The 16,871-nt window shown below is 46.0% G+C and overlaps 1 protein-coding gene across 8 annotated transcripts in view; it reads right to left on the bottom strand.

Moving 5' to 3' along the window:
- NR2C2 (nuclear receptor subfamily 2 group C member 2) overlaps positions 1 to 16,871 on the bottom strand; it is an 82,210-nt gene that overhangs the window by 20,275 nt on the left and 45,064 nt on the right. For 6 of the 8 annotated variants that reach the window (XM_064496211.1, XM_064496212.1, XM_064496213.1 and 3 more), the window contains exons 2-4: positions 13,521 to 13,631; positions 1,799 to 1,999; positions 973 to 1,075 (exon numbers count right to left, since the gene is read on the bottom strand). In XM_064496211.1, coding sequence (XP_064352281.1) covers positions 973 to 1,075; positions 1,799 to 1,999; positions 13,521 to 13,592 — 376 coding nt within the window. In that variant the 5' untranslated portion in view covers positions 13,593 to 13,631. Of the gene's footprint in view, positions 1 to 972; positions 1,076 to 1,798; positions 2,000 to 13,520; positions 13,995 to 16,871 lie in introns of those variants that run through there. The other 2 variants (XM_064496208.1, XM_031470977.2) reach the window with 2 other exon arrangements.

Here is a 16,871-nt window from a genome sequence, read left to right as displayed (position 1 = left end):
GAGAGGTCTGTACAAAAGGGCAATGATGGGGGAGGCAGCGCTGGCCCCTGCCTGCAGGGGCAGGTGAGGGCTTCAGGGGCGGGGCGGGGCAGGGCAGAGTGCAGCAGGCAAGGCTGGAGTATCTGGCCTCCTGCAGGGGCTCGCCTGGGGCTGTCTTCCTCTCAAGAGGCTTGGTTCAGCGTTTTTTTTTTCTTTTTTAAAGCCAGGACCACAGAGTGTCCAAAGGTCCTGTGAATATAGTGACCACAGAATAAAGAGAACCAAGCAGTCATTACAGAACTCAGGCCAGTGCCCTGTAGTTTTATTAAATGCGTCTCCACTTCTTCCTGATGGCCTCATCACTCATGGCTCCCTGCCGTTAGGGTTGAAGTCCGAGTTTTCGGGTCAGACACCTTCTTTAGTCTCCTTGTACGCACAACCCTAACCATGGACGCTCAGGAGCGATTCCCCACAGAACCAGTAGTCTGGACGTTAAACTCTCTGGGCCCTGGCCCCGCCAGCTGGAGCCCCGCTTCTGCTTTACCCGACAGCACACACTCAACCACCAAGGTCACCACCACGACCTCCTCCAGGCCCTTTCTGGACCCTGGGACACCAGCCAGAATCGCACGCCCTCCTATGCCTCACACTGTCTCAGTGAGGGCTGACAGGCACAGTCCGGGCAAAGGAGGAACAGACAGCAAACAGCTGGTGAAACGGCAACCACTGTTCAAATAACAGCTCGAGCCGAGAAGCGACTCCTTTCTTAGCAGTACAGCAGTGCCTGGCACTCAGCCACGCCGTGCACAGCACAGAAATGGTTTCCCGACTTTTCCTTTTGATTCTTACCGTCTGACAAACTGGTCTGCTTATTATTCATGCCACCACCCCAGCAGGAAAAGCGGAGTTCATGTTTTCAGACCTACAACCCTCCCCGATGATGTTCGTGAGGCCGGTCCCTGACGCGCACCCAGGGGCCCCAGGGTTACTCACCCGACGCTTTGTCGCCACACACCACACAGTACTCGACCACCTGGGGCCGCTGGACCTCGGCCTTCCCCAGCAGACGCTCCACAGAAGCAGAGTCAGTGACAATCTAAGAAGAATCAGCAAACAAGCAGGGTGCTGATGAAAAACCAGAGCACGAAGCACAGTAATGTTTAACTCAATTCCTAGTCGTGGATTTCTAAGCAGAACTCTGGGCAGAACCGGGAAAAGTTCACCTGGCAACTTGATCTGACACCTGGAGCTGGACCAAGCCCCTTCAGTGGTGGGGTGGGGGCTGTTCAGAGTCAGACACTGGTTTTCAGTGCTTCCCGATAAGCCTGCTCTCCTCCTTCCTGTACCTGCCCCAACCCCATCCCGCCTGCCAGAGCAGGGAGAACCAGGGCAGAGGTGGAGACCAGAACCACAGGAACACGGGCCGAATGAAGAGCCGGGCCAGGCTGAAGTAAGACTGAGGAACAAGTCAGTCCTTGCCTGGCTGGGGTCATCCCTTGGTGGTGTCCCTAACATCATGGGCCAAGGGCTGTCACCATGTGGCCTTAGTTGAGTACAACTCTACAGTGGCCTCATGCCATGTGCTCGGGTCGGTCTCCTGTGGGGCAACTGACTGTGCCCGGCTCAACTCCCACGATCTGAGCACTGCTCCCCCCACTCACATGCTGGCTCACTACTTTAGCCGAGGCAGCAACTTGCTATGCGTGCGGGTCCCCAGAGGACCTCCTAGAGATAGATTTGGCCTCCACGGCAGAGGTAAGGGTCAAAAACAAGTCCAGTAGCGGAAGTGCTGAAACAAACACCTGTCAACAGGTCTTACTTGGATCCTGCCGGGGACAAGGTTGTCGGAGGTGGTGAATATGAGCTGCTTGGCGCTGGAGGTCTCGGGGGAAGCCAGGATCACCTTCCCAGTTCCCGCTCCATCTGGGCTGGTCAGGATGAGCTGCTGCTTGGGGGACCCGGAGGCGTCCACTGCGGTGACTATCTGGATCTTCTGTCCTGTCTGCTGGTCTGTCACGATCTACAAGACACAACATGGAAGCTGCTCTCATAGAGCAACGCGCGGTGGCTTCCAACACCGTCCTGGAGTCGGTGCTGGGTAGGGACAGTTTCACCAGTGTTGGGTGAAATGAGAAAAAGATGACAACAGGCAGCTTTTCAGAAACCAGTTTTCAAAAGCTGATTTTATTCTAGGGTGATATCATCCCTACGATTTTTACAATTAAAATGCCCTTTGGAAGTGTGGGGAAAGGACAACTGGATGAAGGTGGCCAAAAGGTACAAACTTCCATTTACAGGATAAGCACTGGGGCCGTGACCCACAGCACGGCGACCGCAGTTAACTCTGCTGTGCGGTGTACTGGAGAGCTGTTCGGAGAGCAGATCCTTAGAGCTCTTATCACAAGGGAAAAAAATAGCTTTCCTTTCTTCTGCATCTTTTTAAGATGGTGGATGTTAACTAAACTTATCGTGGCAACCATTTCACAACACATGCAAGTCAAGTCATTGTACAGCGCTCCGGACACTCAGTGCTGCGTGTCAATTACAGCTCAACAAAACCGGACAAAGAAAGGCCCTTTCTGTCATGAAATGAAGACAATAATGAACAGTAGATCACAGACTTAACTTAAAAAAAATCCTTGTCCCACACATAATAGAAACATGGGAAACACCAACCTTTTTGGAATGCTGCTAATCAACAAATCCCCAGACCTCGGAATGGCTGCCTTAAAGAAGGGCTATTTCTGAAGGGAAGGCCCTGTAAACAACCCAGCCTTGGAGTGACTGAGTACAGGGAGTCCCTTGCTGACACACACCCAACTTCTCCCACTTCCTGACTCAGAGGTACTTAAAGACAGGGCTGACACCGGAGTCAGGGCTGCACCACGCCTGGCACATGGAGACAAGGCTTCAATAGAAGCCTGTGGCAGCACTGGAGGCCGTGGGTGCTGACTTCCGAAAGTCCTGGCCCTGGTTCCTCCGGGGTACCCACCATTCAGGTGCCCAGCTGCCACAGCGATCTTATCTAAGTGCACCAGTCACAATTAAAATCGTTGCTATGGTTGAGCTACTTTCCCCTATTCTGTTCATGAAGTGCTTTGAAGCTGTTCTAGTCCCCTTCCTGCCTCTCCTCCAGGCCCAGGGCCAAGCCTGGAGCACTGCCCACCTTCTCCCCGAGGACACCGGCAGGCCCTCACTGCAAACAAGACTCCTGGGGGAATCACGGCTGGGCCTTGAGCACAACAAGATGTGGGGCATCTCTGGCTGGACTTCAGCTCCTGGCAGCACGTTACGGGCAAGTCTGGCGCCAGCCCCGCCTCTTGCCAGACTTGCTTTGTAACGTGGCATCCCAAGGTTCAGACAGCAAACTCACATGGAGTCCAACACAACAGCTTCGACAACAGTCCAATATGGAAAATCAACCATGCTGGTTGGTTGAAAAGAAAATGACACAGGCAAGGAAAGAGTCCTCACTTAACATGTGTTTACTGGGTGCCCACTGCGTGTCAAGCACTGATCTTGGTACTGAGGAAGGAGACAGGAACCCGGCGGGGAGCTACCTTCCACAGGGGAGGCAGACTGTGCCACGAAGAATGCAGTCAGCACAAGTGCCACGGAGAAAACCAAAAGGCAGGTAATAGGTAAAATGTGACATGGGGATGGTGGCAGGGGGCAACATCTCTGAGGCAGTGACGCTGGACAAAGACCCGAACAAAGCAAGAGAAGACGCTGTGCAGAGATGCTGCGGGCCCAGCAAGCACAGGACCAGAGGCCACAGGCTGGGCACAGAGCCTGGCTGACGGCCAGGCACAAGCCCCAGCGCAGGGCCACTTCCAGGTGATGGCAAGTAAGATCTTCGGAGGCTGAAGATTCAGAGAGAAGGGAAGGAAGGACCTTCCTTTATGAAAGCGGTGGAGAGTCCCCGGAGCAGCGCAACCTGAGACAGAAAACCGTGTAAGAAGAACTGCTAGAACACTCCCCGCTCAGCAGGAGGATGGTGACCAAGTGGGTGCCACACGCTGCCCTCAGCTGCCACGGAGGGGACTCCTGCTCAGTCTGGAGGGAAGCAAAATGGATTCTGAAAGGCCCTCGCAACCTTGAGACCCGAGAGTCAAATGTTTGACTTCCTTTTCACGTCCGTTGGTTCTTGTTTTCTTCCCAAAATGTTTTTTTGTGTGAAGAAATGAACAGTCCTGGGACCGAGGGGGGTCTCCAACTTCCTGCTTCGACCAAGGCAGGCGGCTGCAGCCTTGCCCGCCGTGCATTCCGAGAGGCAAGCCCCACGCGGAGCGCACACGCCACTGTGCCACACCCTTTCCTGCCGCTCCTGGTCCTCTGGTGGAGGCCTGGCGGACATGGGCGGGGGGTCGGGGCAGGAGATGGGGACAGTGACTGATCCAGATGGTGACAGCTGCTCTTGGTGGCTATATGTAACACATCCAAAAGCCCAGATTATTCCCCCCCCCAGAACTCAGACTCACGTAAGTTCAGTGAATTACTCACAATTTTTTTTTGTCTTTTTGTTTACCTTTCCCTCATAAGACGTTCTCATTTTCCATTTAGAAAAATAAAAAAATGAATGAAAATCCATGAAAAAACTAAAAATGTAAGTAGAGAGAGAGAGAAAAAAGTCCCTCAAATACGTTACTGGAAGCCCAGGGTGACCACGAGGCAAACGAAGACCCTGCTAACATGGGCAGGCAGGCCCCTGCTTAATGAGACCGAGGAAACGTCAAATTGAGAGGATCTATCCAAACATTTGGGTCTCCTGTGCAGGAGTGGGAGAGAGGTGGTGTGGGGAGAATCATGCCCACCCCCCAAAAAAAAAGTTTAAGCCCTGACCCCAAGACCTGTGAATGTGATCTTATCTGGAAACTGCCTATGCGACTGCGACTGAGTTAAGATGAGGCCCGCCCGAATGTGGGTGGGCCCCAAATCCAAGGACTGGTGCCCGCAGACGGCGTTCGTGTGACGACAGCGGCAGAGACTAGAGTGACATGCCACAAGCAAGGAATGCCGAGGCGTGCAGGATCTGGGGACAGGCAAGGAAGGGTGCTTCCCTGCAACCGTAAGAGAGAGCACAGCCCCGCCAAGGCCTTGATTTTGGGCTTCCAGCCTCCAGAACTGTGAGAGGGCGGATTTCTGCTGTTTATTTAAGCCCCCAGTCTGTGGTAATTTGTTGTGGCTGCCCCTGGAAACTAACACAAGCACTCTCTGTTTAATTTCTTTACTGGAAGCAATTATTCATACTCCCCGCCTGTGAACAGTAACAAATGGGGTGGGGTGGGGGGGCGGTTACCGTACAAAGGGACAAGGGACGTCGTTTTCTGTGACTTTTACGGCCTCCCGTAGCTTGGCTACGGCCAGCGCTGCTTCAATGCTGGTTCTGGAAAGGTGCATTTGTTCCAATGTAACCAATAGATTACGAACAACTCGAGTCCACCGTGAACCCGGGGCTTGATGACACACGGTTCCTCCCGTGAGAAGCACCAGGTGAACCCAGAGCGCACGACGCCCGGGGAAGCGTGCTGCGCGGGAGAGGCAGCCGCGGGCCTCCCTCAGGTACAGCGCTGCGATAGCGCGGTCACCACGTGCCTCTTCACTATCAACGTATGTAAGTTATGCAGTTCTTACTAAATCCATACCTGTTTTTAACTGTCACCAGCAGCTTCCGAGAGCTGTGCTACTCACCTCAGCTTTCCCACAAGCCCCGGGAGCTTCACCACACGCTTCCGCAGAGGGTGGGAATTTGCAGGATGCACCTGTCACGTGATAGCGGAGCTGACTGTCCTCTACCAGCCCAGGGCCTCCCTCTGCAGCTCCACCCCAGGACCTCAACATGACCGGACGCACTGCCCTTCTCCACCTGCCCACTCTGTGTCCCAGCCAGGACTCCGTCCCGGCCAGGCTGGGCTCATCGTTGCTGCTGTAAGGAAGCTTGAAGGCAGAAGCCAGCCACTAGGTAACTTTTGTTTGATTTCTCAAAATTTAACATAAAATAAAACATAATTCATTGCCAACTCTAAAAATGGAATATTTCCCATAAAAATTAGATTTATAGTTCTTTTGACAAATGAGCAGCTCTGGCACCAGCTGGCTGGGTGTGGTGGCCCTGTTAGCTGAGGCACAGCTCTCTGGTTCGCCCACCTGCCGCCTTCCCTCCTTCTCTGCTGCCACCTGGGCCTGTGCTCCTGAGAGAGGGCTTTGCGGCCAGAGCCACGGACCGAAGGCCTGCTCTGCTGCTGCTCAGCCGCGTCAACGTGGGGCAGTCACGCAAGCTTTCTGACTTCTGAGCCTCTGTTTATGTATCTACAAAAATGGACTGCTAGGAAAGTGATAGTACTTGGGACACTGCCCAGAACATAACAGGACCTTGAGAAAAGCATTTCCTCCCTCTGAGCTCACATACTTCTCTCCTCACTTGGGAAGTCTTGTCCCTTTCATGCCATCAAATTTCCCCCACTGAGAAAATCAGGACTTCGTACTGCAGCTCAGTCCCTGCCATTTGTTCCTCAGATACAGGCAAAGGGCGAACTCCGTCCGTGCCAGGCGCTCGGCTAGAACACGAGAGCCACGGAGCTGGTGCCTGCCTCGCTGAGAGCTTAGAGGAAAAGACTGGCAAAATACCAGTAAACACACCAACTAGTAAACAATCGAAGTTTATGATACATGTTATGAAGGAACAGATCAGGCTGGGGTAAGAGAGAACAATACAGGCGCTTAACTTCAGAAGGAGGCCAGGGAAGGCCTCCGTGATCAGGTGACATTAAAAACCACACTCGAGGCTGAGGAGAAGGAAGCCAGGTAAAGGTTGAGGGGACAGTGTGTTCCAAGCGACAGGAAACTCTGTAGCATAAGGAGAGCCCTAAGAGGAAGGAAGCCTCAGAACTGAGTCAGGCCAAGGCCCGAGAGAGGGAGGCGGGCTGGCCCTGCTGGGAGTGAGGAGTCCACCCTAAGCACAATGAGAGCCACTCCAGGGTTCTTCCCGCCCAGAATCAGGTCTTCCAGTTTCTTATACTATTTGATACCTATCTTACACATATGTTTTTATATAAATACACTAAATCTGTCATATCACTAAGGTCAGGGTACATTAGAGTAACACCAAAAATGACTAAATTTAAAATTACAAAGGTAAGATAAATCTATGTAAAATTTTTTGACCTGTGCAAAAAGGTAAATGTGTTTCTTCCTTAAATATAAATTTCAACTCATATGAATAGTTAGTGTTCTCACAGGCAATGATCAAACAAGTATCTTCTCCTTTTAGCCCCACTAGCTCAGTTCCTACAAGTTTAGGCAGATAAAATATCCGACAAAGCTGTCTTCCTTGAGTAAAATATAAAACAGTACTTTCGAAATACACTCAAGTGAGGGAATGAGAAATGCTTCACATTTTAAACACATCTCCCTGGATTTTGGATGGAAAAAATGCAGATCCTAAACACGCGGAAGCTGAGGAACCATTAGGTGCCCCTGGAGTGGCCCAAGGGAGAGCTGAGGCCGTGGGTCCAGAGAAGACGGGGAGTGACAGCAGGTGCAGGCGGGGAGGTGTAAGCGCCTGGGAGAACAAGGAGTCAGAAATGACTCTTGGGATTCTAGCCTGAGCAATGGGTGGTGGAGGGCCAAGAGGTGGTAGGAATTCAGAAATCTGGTTTTGGCTTGCCAAGGACGAGATGCCCAAGTGAATATGTCAAGTAAACTACCAGGTAGATGAGTTGGAGTTCAAAGCATACTTCTGGTTTCATCTTCAACATGTCAAGAGCTTGTAAGTCATCATATTGTCCTTAAAACAAGAAAAAGCTAGATGAACTGAAAATCACTGACTTTCCTTGGGCTCATCAGAGAGCTGAGTTTGCAAGGCAAACTGAAATCTGGAGAGATGTGAATTCACCAAGCCTGAGATCTGCTCATGTGGCTCAGAAACCAAGCTGGCAGGACACACAAACGGCAGCAGCAGTGCAGCTGCAGGCTCCTGGCGGGGAGGAGAGACTCCTGGGGATGACAGCCACAGAGGGCCGCAGCTTCACGGGCTCAGCTCCAGGAGCCCCTCGCAGTTCTCCGGTTCTCGCGGGGAGGAGAGAGTCGCCCTGGAGGCTCTGGCGGGGGAGGCGGGGGAAGGGGAAGAGCATCTTTGTGAAATATGCTCAAGGTGTCTTCCACAACAAAGTTCTGCTCCCCGGGGAAAGGACTTCACCAGAGCCTCATCCCCCTGGGGAAAGTGCGTTTCTTTAACTCCAGGCCCCTCTACCCTTCCTTTCCCATCTAAGTGGGGGCAGGGGAAGCTAGCGGAAATTAAGAAACACTTGTGAAGGTCACAGGCCCACTAGAACATTGAGATTTCATCATAGATTACAGACTGCTCCCCCTCCCTCACACCTGACCGCCACACCAATCGTTGTACAGTAACAACGGATTACAGCTGAGCTTCGAGACACAGACTCAGAGGAGGAGTATCTACGGAAGCCCGAAGTCAAGAGGAGACAAAAACCAAAGCACTAGAGGAGTTAAAGCTTCCGGCACCTACAGCTAGAGCAAACATTACATACAGCTAAACTCCCAGCCAGATTAACAGTCATGCGGGAGGCTTATTCACCTCAGTTCCTTTTACCTAATACAGCCAATGATGTTTGACCTTCAGCAAAAAAAACTACAGGCATTCCAAAAACACAAGAAAAACACAATCTGGAAAGACAAAACAAGCATCAGAACCAGACTCAAACATGACACAACTGCTGAAATGATCAGATATGGAATTTAAAATAACCCATCATTAGTATGTTAAGGTCTCTGAAGGAAAAATAGACAACATGCAAGAACAGATGAGAAATGGACACAAGATGGAAATTCTCAGAAAGTAGAAAATTCTAGAAATCAAAAACATTGTAACAGAAATGAAGAATGCCTTGATGGGCTCAACAGTACACTGGACACAACTAAGGGAAAAACTGGTCAATAGAAACTTCCCTAACTGAAATGCAAAGGGGAAAAAGAATGAAAAAAACAAACAAAAAGCAAAACCCAGAACAGAATATCCAAGAATTACGGGACAACTTCAAGAGATAAGGTATGAAAGGGGGAGGGTATAGCTCAAGCAGTAGAGCAGCAGAGCGCATGCTTATTAGCATGCACAAGGTCCTGGGTTCGAGTCCATTATCCCCTCTAAAAAAAGCGAACAAATAAATAAACCTAATTACCTCCTCCTCCCAAAAAGTAAATAAAAAAAAAAAGAGAGATAATATATGCATAATTGGAATACCAGAAGGAGAATGAGGAAAAAATATTTAAAGTAACAATGGCTGAGAACTTTCCAAAATTAATAACAAACATCAAACCACAAATCCACAAAGCTCAGAAAACATAAAGCAGAAAAAATGCTGAAAAACTACACCTAGGCATAGCCTATTTATAAAGGCCAAAGCCAAATTAAAGATCAGCTTAACTTTCCCTTTCCTTTTAGAATTTTTTTCTTCTGTCCTTTCCATATGTACATAAATCTTCATAATCATTAGATCAACCTAACTTGGTGGGCACCTTGTTCCCATCTGCTAGCTATCTCCTGTCATAAAGACATCAATGGGGGCCCTCTACCTCCCCCAGTCAACTAGCTGGCACAGGTGGTCTCCCCAATTTTCATACTTCCTGAACCTAGTCACACTGCAGAAAACCAAAGAGATAATCTTGAAAGAAGCTGAGGAAAGAGGGGGGAACCTACCTCAACTATACAGAAACAAATTAAAGATTTAAAGCAGACTTCTTTTTAGAAACCACATAAGACAGAAAGTAGTAGTACAAAATATTTCAAATGTGTTAAAATAAACCACCAAACTAGAGTTCTATATTTGACAAGAGTAGCCTTCAAAAGTGATGAAGAGTCCACCAGTGGATAAACAAATTACAGTATATACATACAATGGAATATTCACTAGCCATGAAAAGGAATGGAGCACTGACATACGCTACAACATGGATAAACAAACATGCAGCCACAGAAGGTCACATATCGTATGACTCCACTTACATGAAATACCCAGAACTGATAACCCTGCAGAGACAGAATTCAGGTAACGACTCGGGCTGGAGGGAGGGAGGAACGGGGGCCCCTGTCCAAGAGGTATGGGGTTTTACTTCGGAGTGATGGAAACACTTTAGAACTAGACAGAGGCGGTGGTTGCGTAACGTTACAAATGTACTAAATGCCACCAAACTGTTCACTTTATCTTAAGTATTTTGATGAAAATCATTAAAAATAAAAGTTAAGGTGAAATAAAGACTTTCTTAGAGAAAAACTTAAGAAATTCACCACCAGCAGATACGGCGTGAAATGGGGAGTATGGAGAAGTATCTCAGGAAAATCTTAAAATCCACAAAGGTGGCAAAAGAAGCTTTAAGCCAAGATTTGGCCCGAACAGAATGGACACAGCGGTCAAGTGAGTGCACCGTGACCTCTAGCATGTCAAACTTGGTATATGACATGTTCAAGTGTGTTTTTCTTTTAATTACCTTGAAAGCTGGATTAAAAAATGAAATTTGAACATAATGCTTGTGTAATCTGGGAAGCAGTTAAGAACACAATTTGAAAACCACTGGGCCAGAAACACTGCACCTGATGAAAACCCATGAAATTTACTGAGAAGCCAGACTTTGTGACCGGATGGCTCCAATCCCGCCTCCCCCTCAGACAAGTGGGTGCTCTCCTACTGCTCTCCTTATGCCTCCATCTCCTGCCAGTTTGTGTGCTGGACCTCTTATCCCAGAAAAACAAAACCTCTCAGCCCCACTCACAAGGTTACCTCCCCCGCTCTGAGGACCGCCACCCTTCCCACTTGGCCCTAAAGCCCTTCTGCAGCCACTAGGACCCCGTGCCGTGGATGGAAGTCTATGCATCAGAGCAGCCCTCTGCCGGTCTGCATGGCTAGGTATGTTGGTCTTGTGTTGACTAGCGCCTTAATTTTTGTTATCATTATTAAAAACAATAAAATAAATCCTGGAATGGGAAGAAAATAGCTACAGAGGACTTAACTGGGGAATCTGATGAAATTTTAGAATACGTACTATGGATTAGATAGTGGCATGTTTCAATATGGAACTTCCTGATTTTGGTAACTGCTTTGTGATGATGTAAGAGAATGTCCTTTGTTCTTAGGAAATATATCCAGGGCAAAGAGGAGTAATGTCCCCACTTTATTCTCAAATGATTCAGAAACAAGACGCATACACACATTCAGAATGTTACAGCAAACAAATGGTGAATCTGTGTCAAGGGAACACAGGATTTCCATGTAGTATTTTCCATTAAGTTTGAACTTACGTGAAAATAAAACATTAAAAAATTGCTACACAGCTGCTAATATTTATTGATGTCTTCTTCCTATAGGTTTACAAACATTATCTCATTCATCGTGTTAAAAATCTATTAGATAGGTACTATTATTGTTGTCATTTTACAGCTGCAGATGTTATGGAAACTTTCCCCAGGGTCACACTGAGTGGAAACAATACATGACCCCACGTCTGTTCCATTCAGAGCCAAAAGCTCCGAAACGATCCACAGCTTGTCATCCTTACTAAATAATCTTTCCCTCCCAGCCTTACCACAGAAGCCAAGCACTGCTGAGCTCCAAGTACTGTTATTCATTAAAACATCAGAAAAACATAGTCTCTTCCCAGGCCTCAGGGGATTAGATATCCATCACTGAAGTCAGGGCTAGAAATGAAAGCTTCATCAAAGCCATCGGCACCAACATCAAGAACCAAGAAATCATTCTATAACTGTAACTTTCTTTTGAAAAAAACAAACCCTGAAATACTCAGTTCAGCTGCACTGAGGTATATCCAGTTTTACTGACAGTTCACATTGAAAAGATTTTCAACTATATTTACTCCACATAAAACACATGCTAAAGGGTTATCGTCCTTAGAGAAACTGAAAGCTCAACACTAAAGATCTATTCTACAAGACTTCTGCTCAAGGAGTCCTAGAGCATTCCAGCCAGGACAGTGGTGGCACCACAGGCGGGAACAGCCCCACTATACGAATGGGATGCTTGAATAGTCCTTAGGAAACAGAAAGGTCCTCTTACACCAATACAGAGGGATGCGTACTCTCGCTAGAAATACACACTCGCCGCTGACAGATTCTTCTGGGGGAACTTTCTATGTTCTCATCTGTCCTCAGGTGGCTGTGAAACCACGATGTAACAGCCATGGTTAAATGCACAAAATCAGTTCCTCTCCCAAAGTCGTGAGAGCTATGTAGGCGGGATCCTAACACTTACTACGTAAAATTATAAAGAACTCATTTAAGTCATAATCAGCAAATAAGAACAAAGTAAAAGAGAAAAAAAATTTATCTATATAAAGTTTCTAATTCTGAGGAACAGTAAAACCTCATTAATACTGGATCCATTACTTCTGAATTTCCAAAAACTCAGATGTGTTTCCTATTTGGTGTGAAGTTAAAAAACTGATAAGTATATGAACTTCTGTATTTATGATAAAATATTATGTAACTCAGACATATCAGAAATATAATTTTTAACTCACTCCATCTTACCTGTTATAACTCTTCGATGCTTGGTTTATAATAGCTCATGAAATCACTTTTAAGAGTGGGAAACCACTATAGAGACCATTTCGTTATTACAGCATACTGATCGCTTACACCGCGCTTGAAACACAGAGTGAGAGCAGGCCTTTCACTCACTCACTCTAAATATCTGTCCACCTGGTACTCTCTCAAATTCATGTTATATAACAAGTGGAGTTTTTTGCCGTTCATTTCAGTTCACGATTTTTGGTTTGGCCTTTCAATCCAGCGTGTTGAGATAACTATGAACCTTTAACCTATGTGTGTCATCAATCATTTTCCCTTCCTCCTGCTTGTGGACCAAGATTTTGATGCATATACCTTCTCTTTGATAAATGGACAAGAGGCAGGCTCAGAGCCCTGGGGAAGACTAAACTTCCCGCAAATGAAAATCAGTTAGTTAATAATAACAGTAACACTAGAAACAACAGTTACTATATACTATCAGTACACACCAAACATTATTATGTGCCATCCACCATTCTAAGCATTTTGCAAGAATTACCCATTGATTCCTCACAATAACCTTATGACATAAGTACTGCTATTATGTATACTTTCTAAATGAAAAAAATGAGGCATTGAAAAGTTAATTTTCCAAGGTCAAAAGAGCTGTAATGTGGGGTGCTGGATTTGACTTCTGGGGGAACCATACTCTTAACTATTAGGACACACTGCCTCTCAATTATGACTCATGTAAGTCATAAAACGGTACTTCATTCCAATAGTTTGAAACCAGAATTTAAAATTTTGCATTAAAAGTTAGCTAGCTTAGTAAATGTGAATTCTTTCTTCTTTTCTCTTTTAATAAATGAGGCTGTACTGTACTTGATGCCCAAGAAGCACAGCTTCTTAGTGAAACCCTTGGGCAAGGTTGTCTTTGGAACCGATTCTGGGAAGGTAGGGCTGCCTCTGGGCAGGTGGCTGGAGCCACGTGCGACTGGTCAGGTACCTGAATGCGCTGAGGTGAGGCTACTGCAGAGTCAGTGGAGATTATCTGGATGCGCGGGGAGGGGCTGGTCATCCCTGGAGATTCCGGCCGAGAAGTCTGTATACGTGGTACCTGTGGGCGAGAAGCGGGCTGGATCACAAGGGGGCTCAGAAAGATGCCCAGTGGTGGCCGGAGGACCATGCCTCTTGCTTTCACTGTGGCTTGGAATGATAAACTTGCATGATTCTGGATGACACAAGAATCTGTGAGATACTACCACAGGATGGCCTTAAAAAACAGCTAAAACAGCTGCTTCTAATGATGAAAATGCAAGAAAAAAAGGAATTTTCAGGTCTGCTCTGCACAACATCAATAAAATAAAAAGCTACCAAAATAACTTCTTAGAGACGATCTTTGAATTTTTTCACTCTTTCCAAAGCCAGCTGTAAAGCACTCCTTTAAGATGACAGTTAATCAGAAGAAAGGTCCTCACGACACCATAGAGAACGGCAAGCAGAACCAGAATTACACTGAAAATTACTGAGATTAGTGAAAGAGTCTGACAACCTCCCCTACCCACTGGGATGAAACTGAAAGAAGCTCATCAATAACACAAGGTCAATACCCACCAAACACAAGGTTCAAGGTTCTGATTGGTCACCTGGACACCCACAGTGAGCAGATGTTATTCTTCCTTGAATAAAAGTATATGACAAATCAACACTTTTCAAACTTCCAAAAAATAGAAAAGAAAGCAACACTTTCCAATTCATTCTATGAGGCCGTTATTACCTGATACCAAAACCAGACATCACAAGAAAACGACAGACCACACTCCTTATGAATATAAATGCAATAACCATCAACAAAACACTAGCAAAACAAATCTAGAAGCATAAAAAGAATTATACACTATGACTAGTGGGACTTATCCCAGGAATGCAAAGTGGATTCAACATACGAATCAAACAACATAGCACACCGTATTAAAAGAACCAAGAACAAAAGCCACAAGGTCATCTCAACTGACACCGAGAAAGCATTTGACAAGACTCAACACTCTTTCACGGTAAAAACACTCAACAAACTAAGAATAGAAGGAAAGCTTTCAATCTGATAAAGAGTATCTATAAAAGATAACCAAAATAATACTTAACGGTAGAAGACTGAAAGCTTTCTCCCTAAAATCAGGAACATGACAAGGATGTCTGCTTTCACGACATCTACTTGACACTGTACTGGAAGTTCTAGCCAGGGCAGTTAGGAAAGAAAAAGAAACAAAAGCAGCCAGTCTTGGAAAGGAAGAAGGAAAATTATCTCTACCTGCAGACAACATGATCTTGTATTTACAGAAAATCCTAAAGTGTCCACAGAAAAACGATTAGCTAGTAAGTTTCAGAGCTGCAGGCTATAAGATCAACACATAAAAACCAGTTATCTTTCTGTATGCTGGCAAAGAGCAATCAGAAAATAAAATTAAGGAAACAATTCCATTGACCATACCATCAAACACAAGAAAATACTTAGGAATAAATTGAACAGAAGCGCAATATTTGTATACTGAAAAACAATAAAACATTGTTGAAAGAAATTAAAGGAGACCTAGGTAAATGTAAAAACATCTATATTCCTGGATCAGAAGACTTAATATTAATAGTTAAGTATCAATGCTATCCAAATTGATCAACAGATTCAACATAGCTGCTATCAAAATTCCAGGTGCCTATATTGTATACATTGACAAGATCATCCTGAAATTCATGGAAATACAAAATAGCCAAAACAACCATGAAAAAGAACAACGTTGGAGGACTCACACTTTCTGTTTCAAAATTTATTATAAAGCTACAGTAAATCAAAACAGTGTGGCACTGGCATAAAACACAGACACTCAGACCAAAAAAATAGAACAAAGAGCCCAGAAATAAACTCTCACATATATGGTCAGATGATTTTCCACAAAAGTGTCATGATAATTCAATGAGGAAGAATAGTATTTTCAACAAATGGTGATGGGACAACTGGACACAACCTAGAATGAAACTGGACTCCACCCTCACACTACATGGAAAACAGTTAACTCAAGAGAGAATTCTGGGAAGATGTACAATAGGAAGCACCAGGAATCTGTCTCTCTACCTAGACCACAACCTCACTGGTGGTACCTGTCTGATGTACCTATTTTGTAACTCTAGATTCTATGGAGGCTTGCAATTTCCACGGGAAGCCTTGGACAACAGATGAGTTAATTTTGGTCAACTTCAGCTCCTAACACAGTAGCTGCTACCCATCCCCCACCCCTACCCTAAAACGGGCAGCTGGGCACATGTTCCAGGAGCAGCCTGCACAAAGCCTGTGGGAGCCAGGCTGGGCAAAGGTCCCCTGTCCTCCAAATACTGGGCATATGTGTTCCAACTGCTGATTGCTTCTTCTGATCCCAGAGGTGCAGACAAAGAAGGGCAGCCACGGCCGCTGTACTTCCCTACTGTTGCTAGCTTCTCTGACTCTGTCTGAAGTCATTTCCAGGGGACTTAAAGGGCTGTACTGTTTTTCTCCCTTCCCATTTTCCTCTTTTTCCTCTTTTCAGAACCAGACATTAAGCATAAGGACATTCAAAAGCAACTGCACATATGGGGAAAATGAGAAAGTAACTGTGCATGCTCAGGGAAAGGCACAGGTTTAGAAAAGACCTTGGAAGACCTTATGTTTACATGTCAGGATGTGCCTTGGCACAGAGACAGCCTACAACAGCACAGTAAGAAGGTAACAAACAACAGCAAATACTTGAAAAGACAAAGATCTGATTTCCAGAGTTACCACATTATTAGATTCAAATGTCCAGTTTTCAATAACAGCAACAGCAAAACCACAAGGCATACAAAAACCAATAGACTAAAGGTCCACTCAAAGGAAAAAATCAACAGAAATTACCCTTGAAAAACATCTCATGTCAAATCTACTAGACAAAGACTTTAAAACAACTGTCTAAAAGATACTCAAAGAACTAAAGGAAGATGTGGTAAAGTCAGAAAATAATATAGGAACAAAAGGGAAATACCAATAAAAATATAGAAAACCTAAAAAGAAACCAAAAAGAAATTCTGGAGCTGTAAAGTTTAACTGAAATGAAAAATTCAGTACAGGAATTGAAAGGAAGATTTGAACAAGCAGAAGAATCAGTGAACTGGATGGAAATTAGTGAGTCTGAGGAACAAAAAGAAGAAAGATTGAAGAGAAGTAACCAGAGCCTAAGGGGTCAGCAGGACGCCAGTAAGCACACCAGTACGTGCACTGTGTGAGAGGGGTCTTGGGGGGAGGGGTGGGCAGAGGGGATATTTGAAGAAAACAGTGGCTGAAAACTTCCCAAATTTG

This window comes from Camelus dromedarius, chromosome 17 (assembly GCF_036321535.1).
Source record: "Camelus dromedarius isolate mCamDro1 chromosome 17, mCamDro1.pat, whole genome shotgun sequence".
NCBI lineage: Eukaryota > Metazoa > Chordata > Mammalia > Artiodactyla > Camelidae > Camelus > Camelus dromedarius.
The sequence above is the reverse complement of the archived record's forward strand: the minus strand, read 5'-3'. Positions and strand labels throughout refer to the sequence as shown.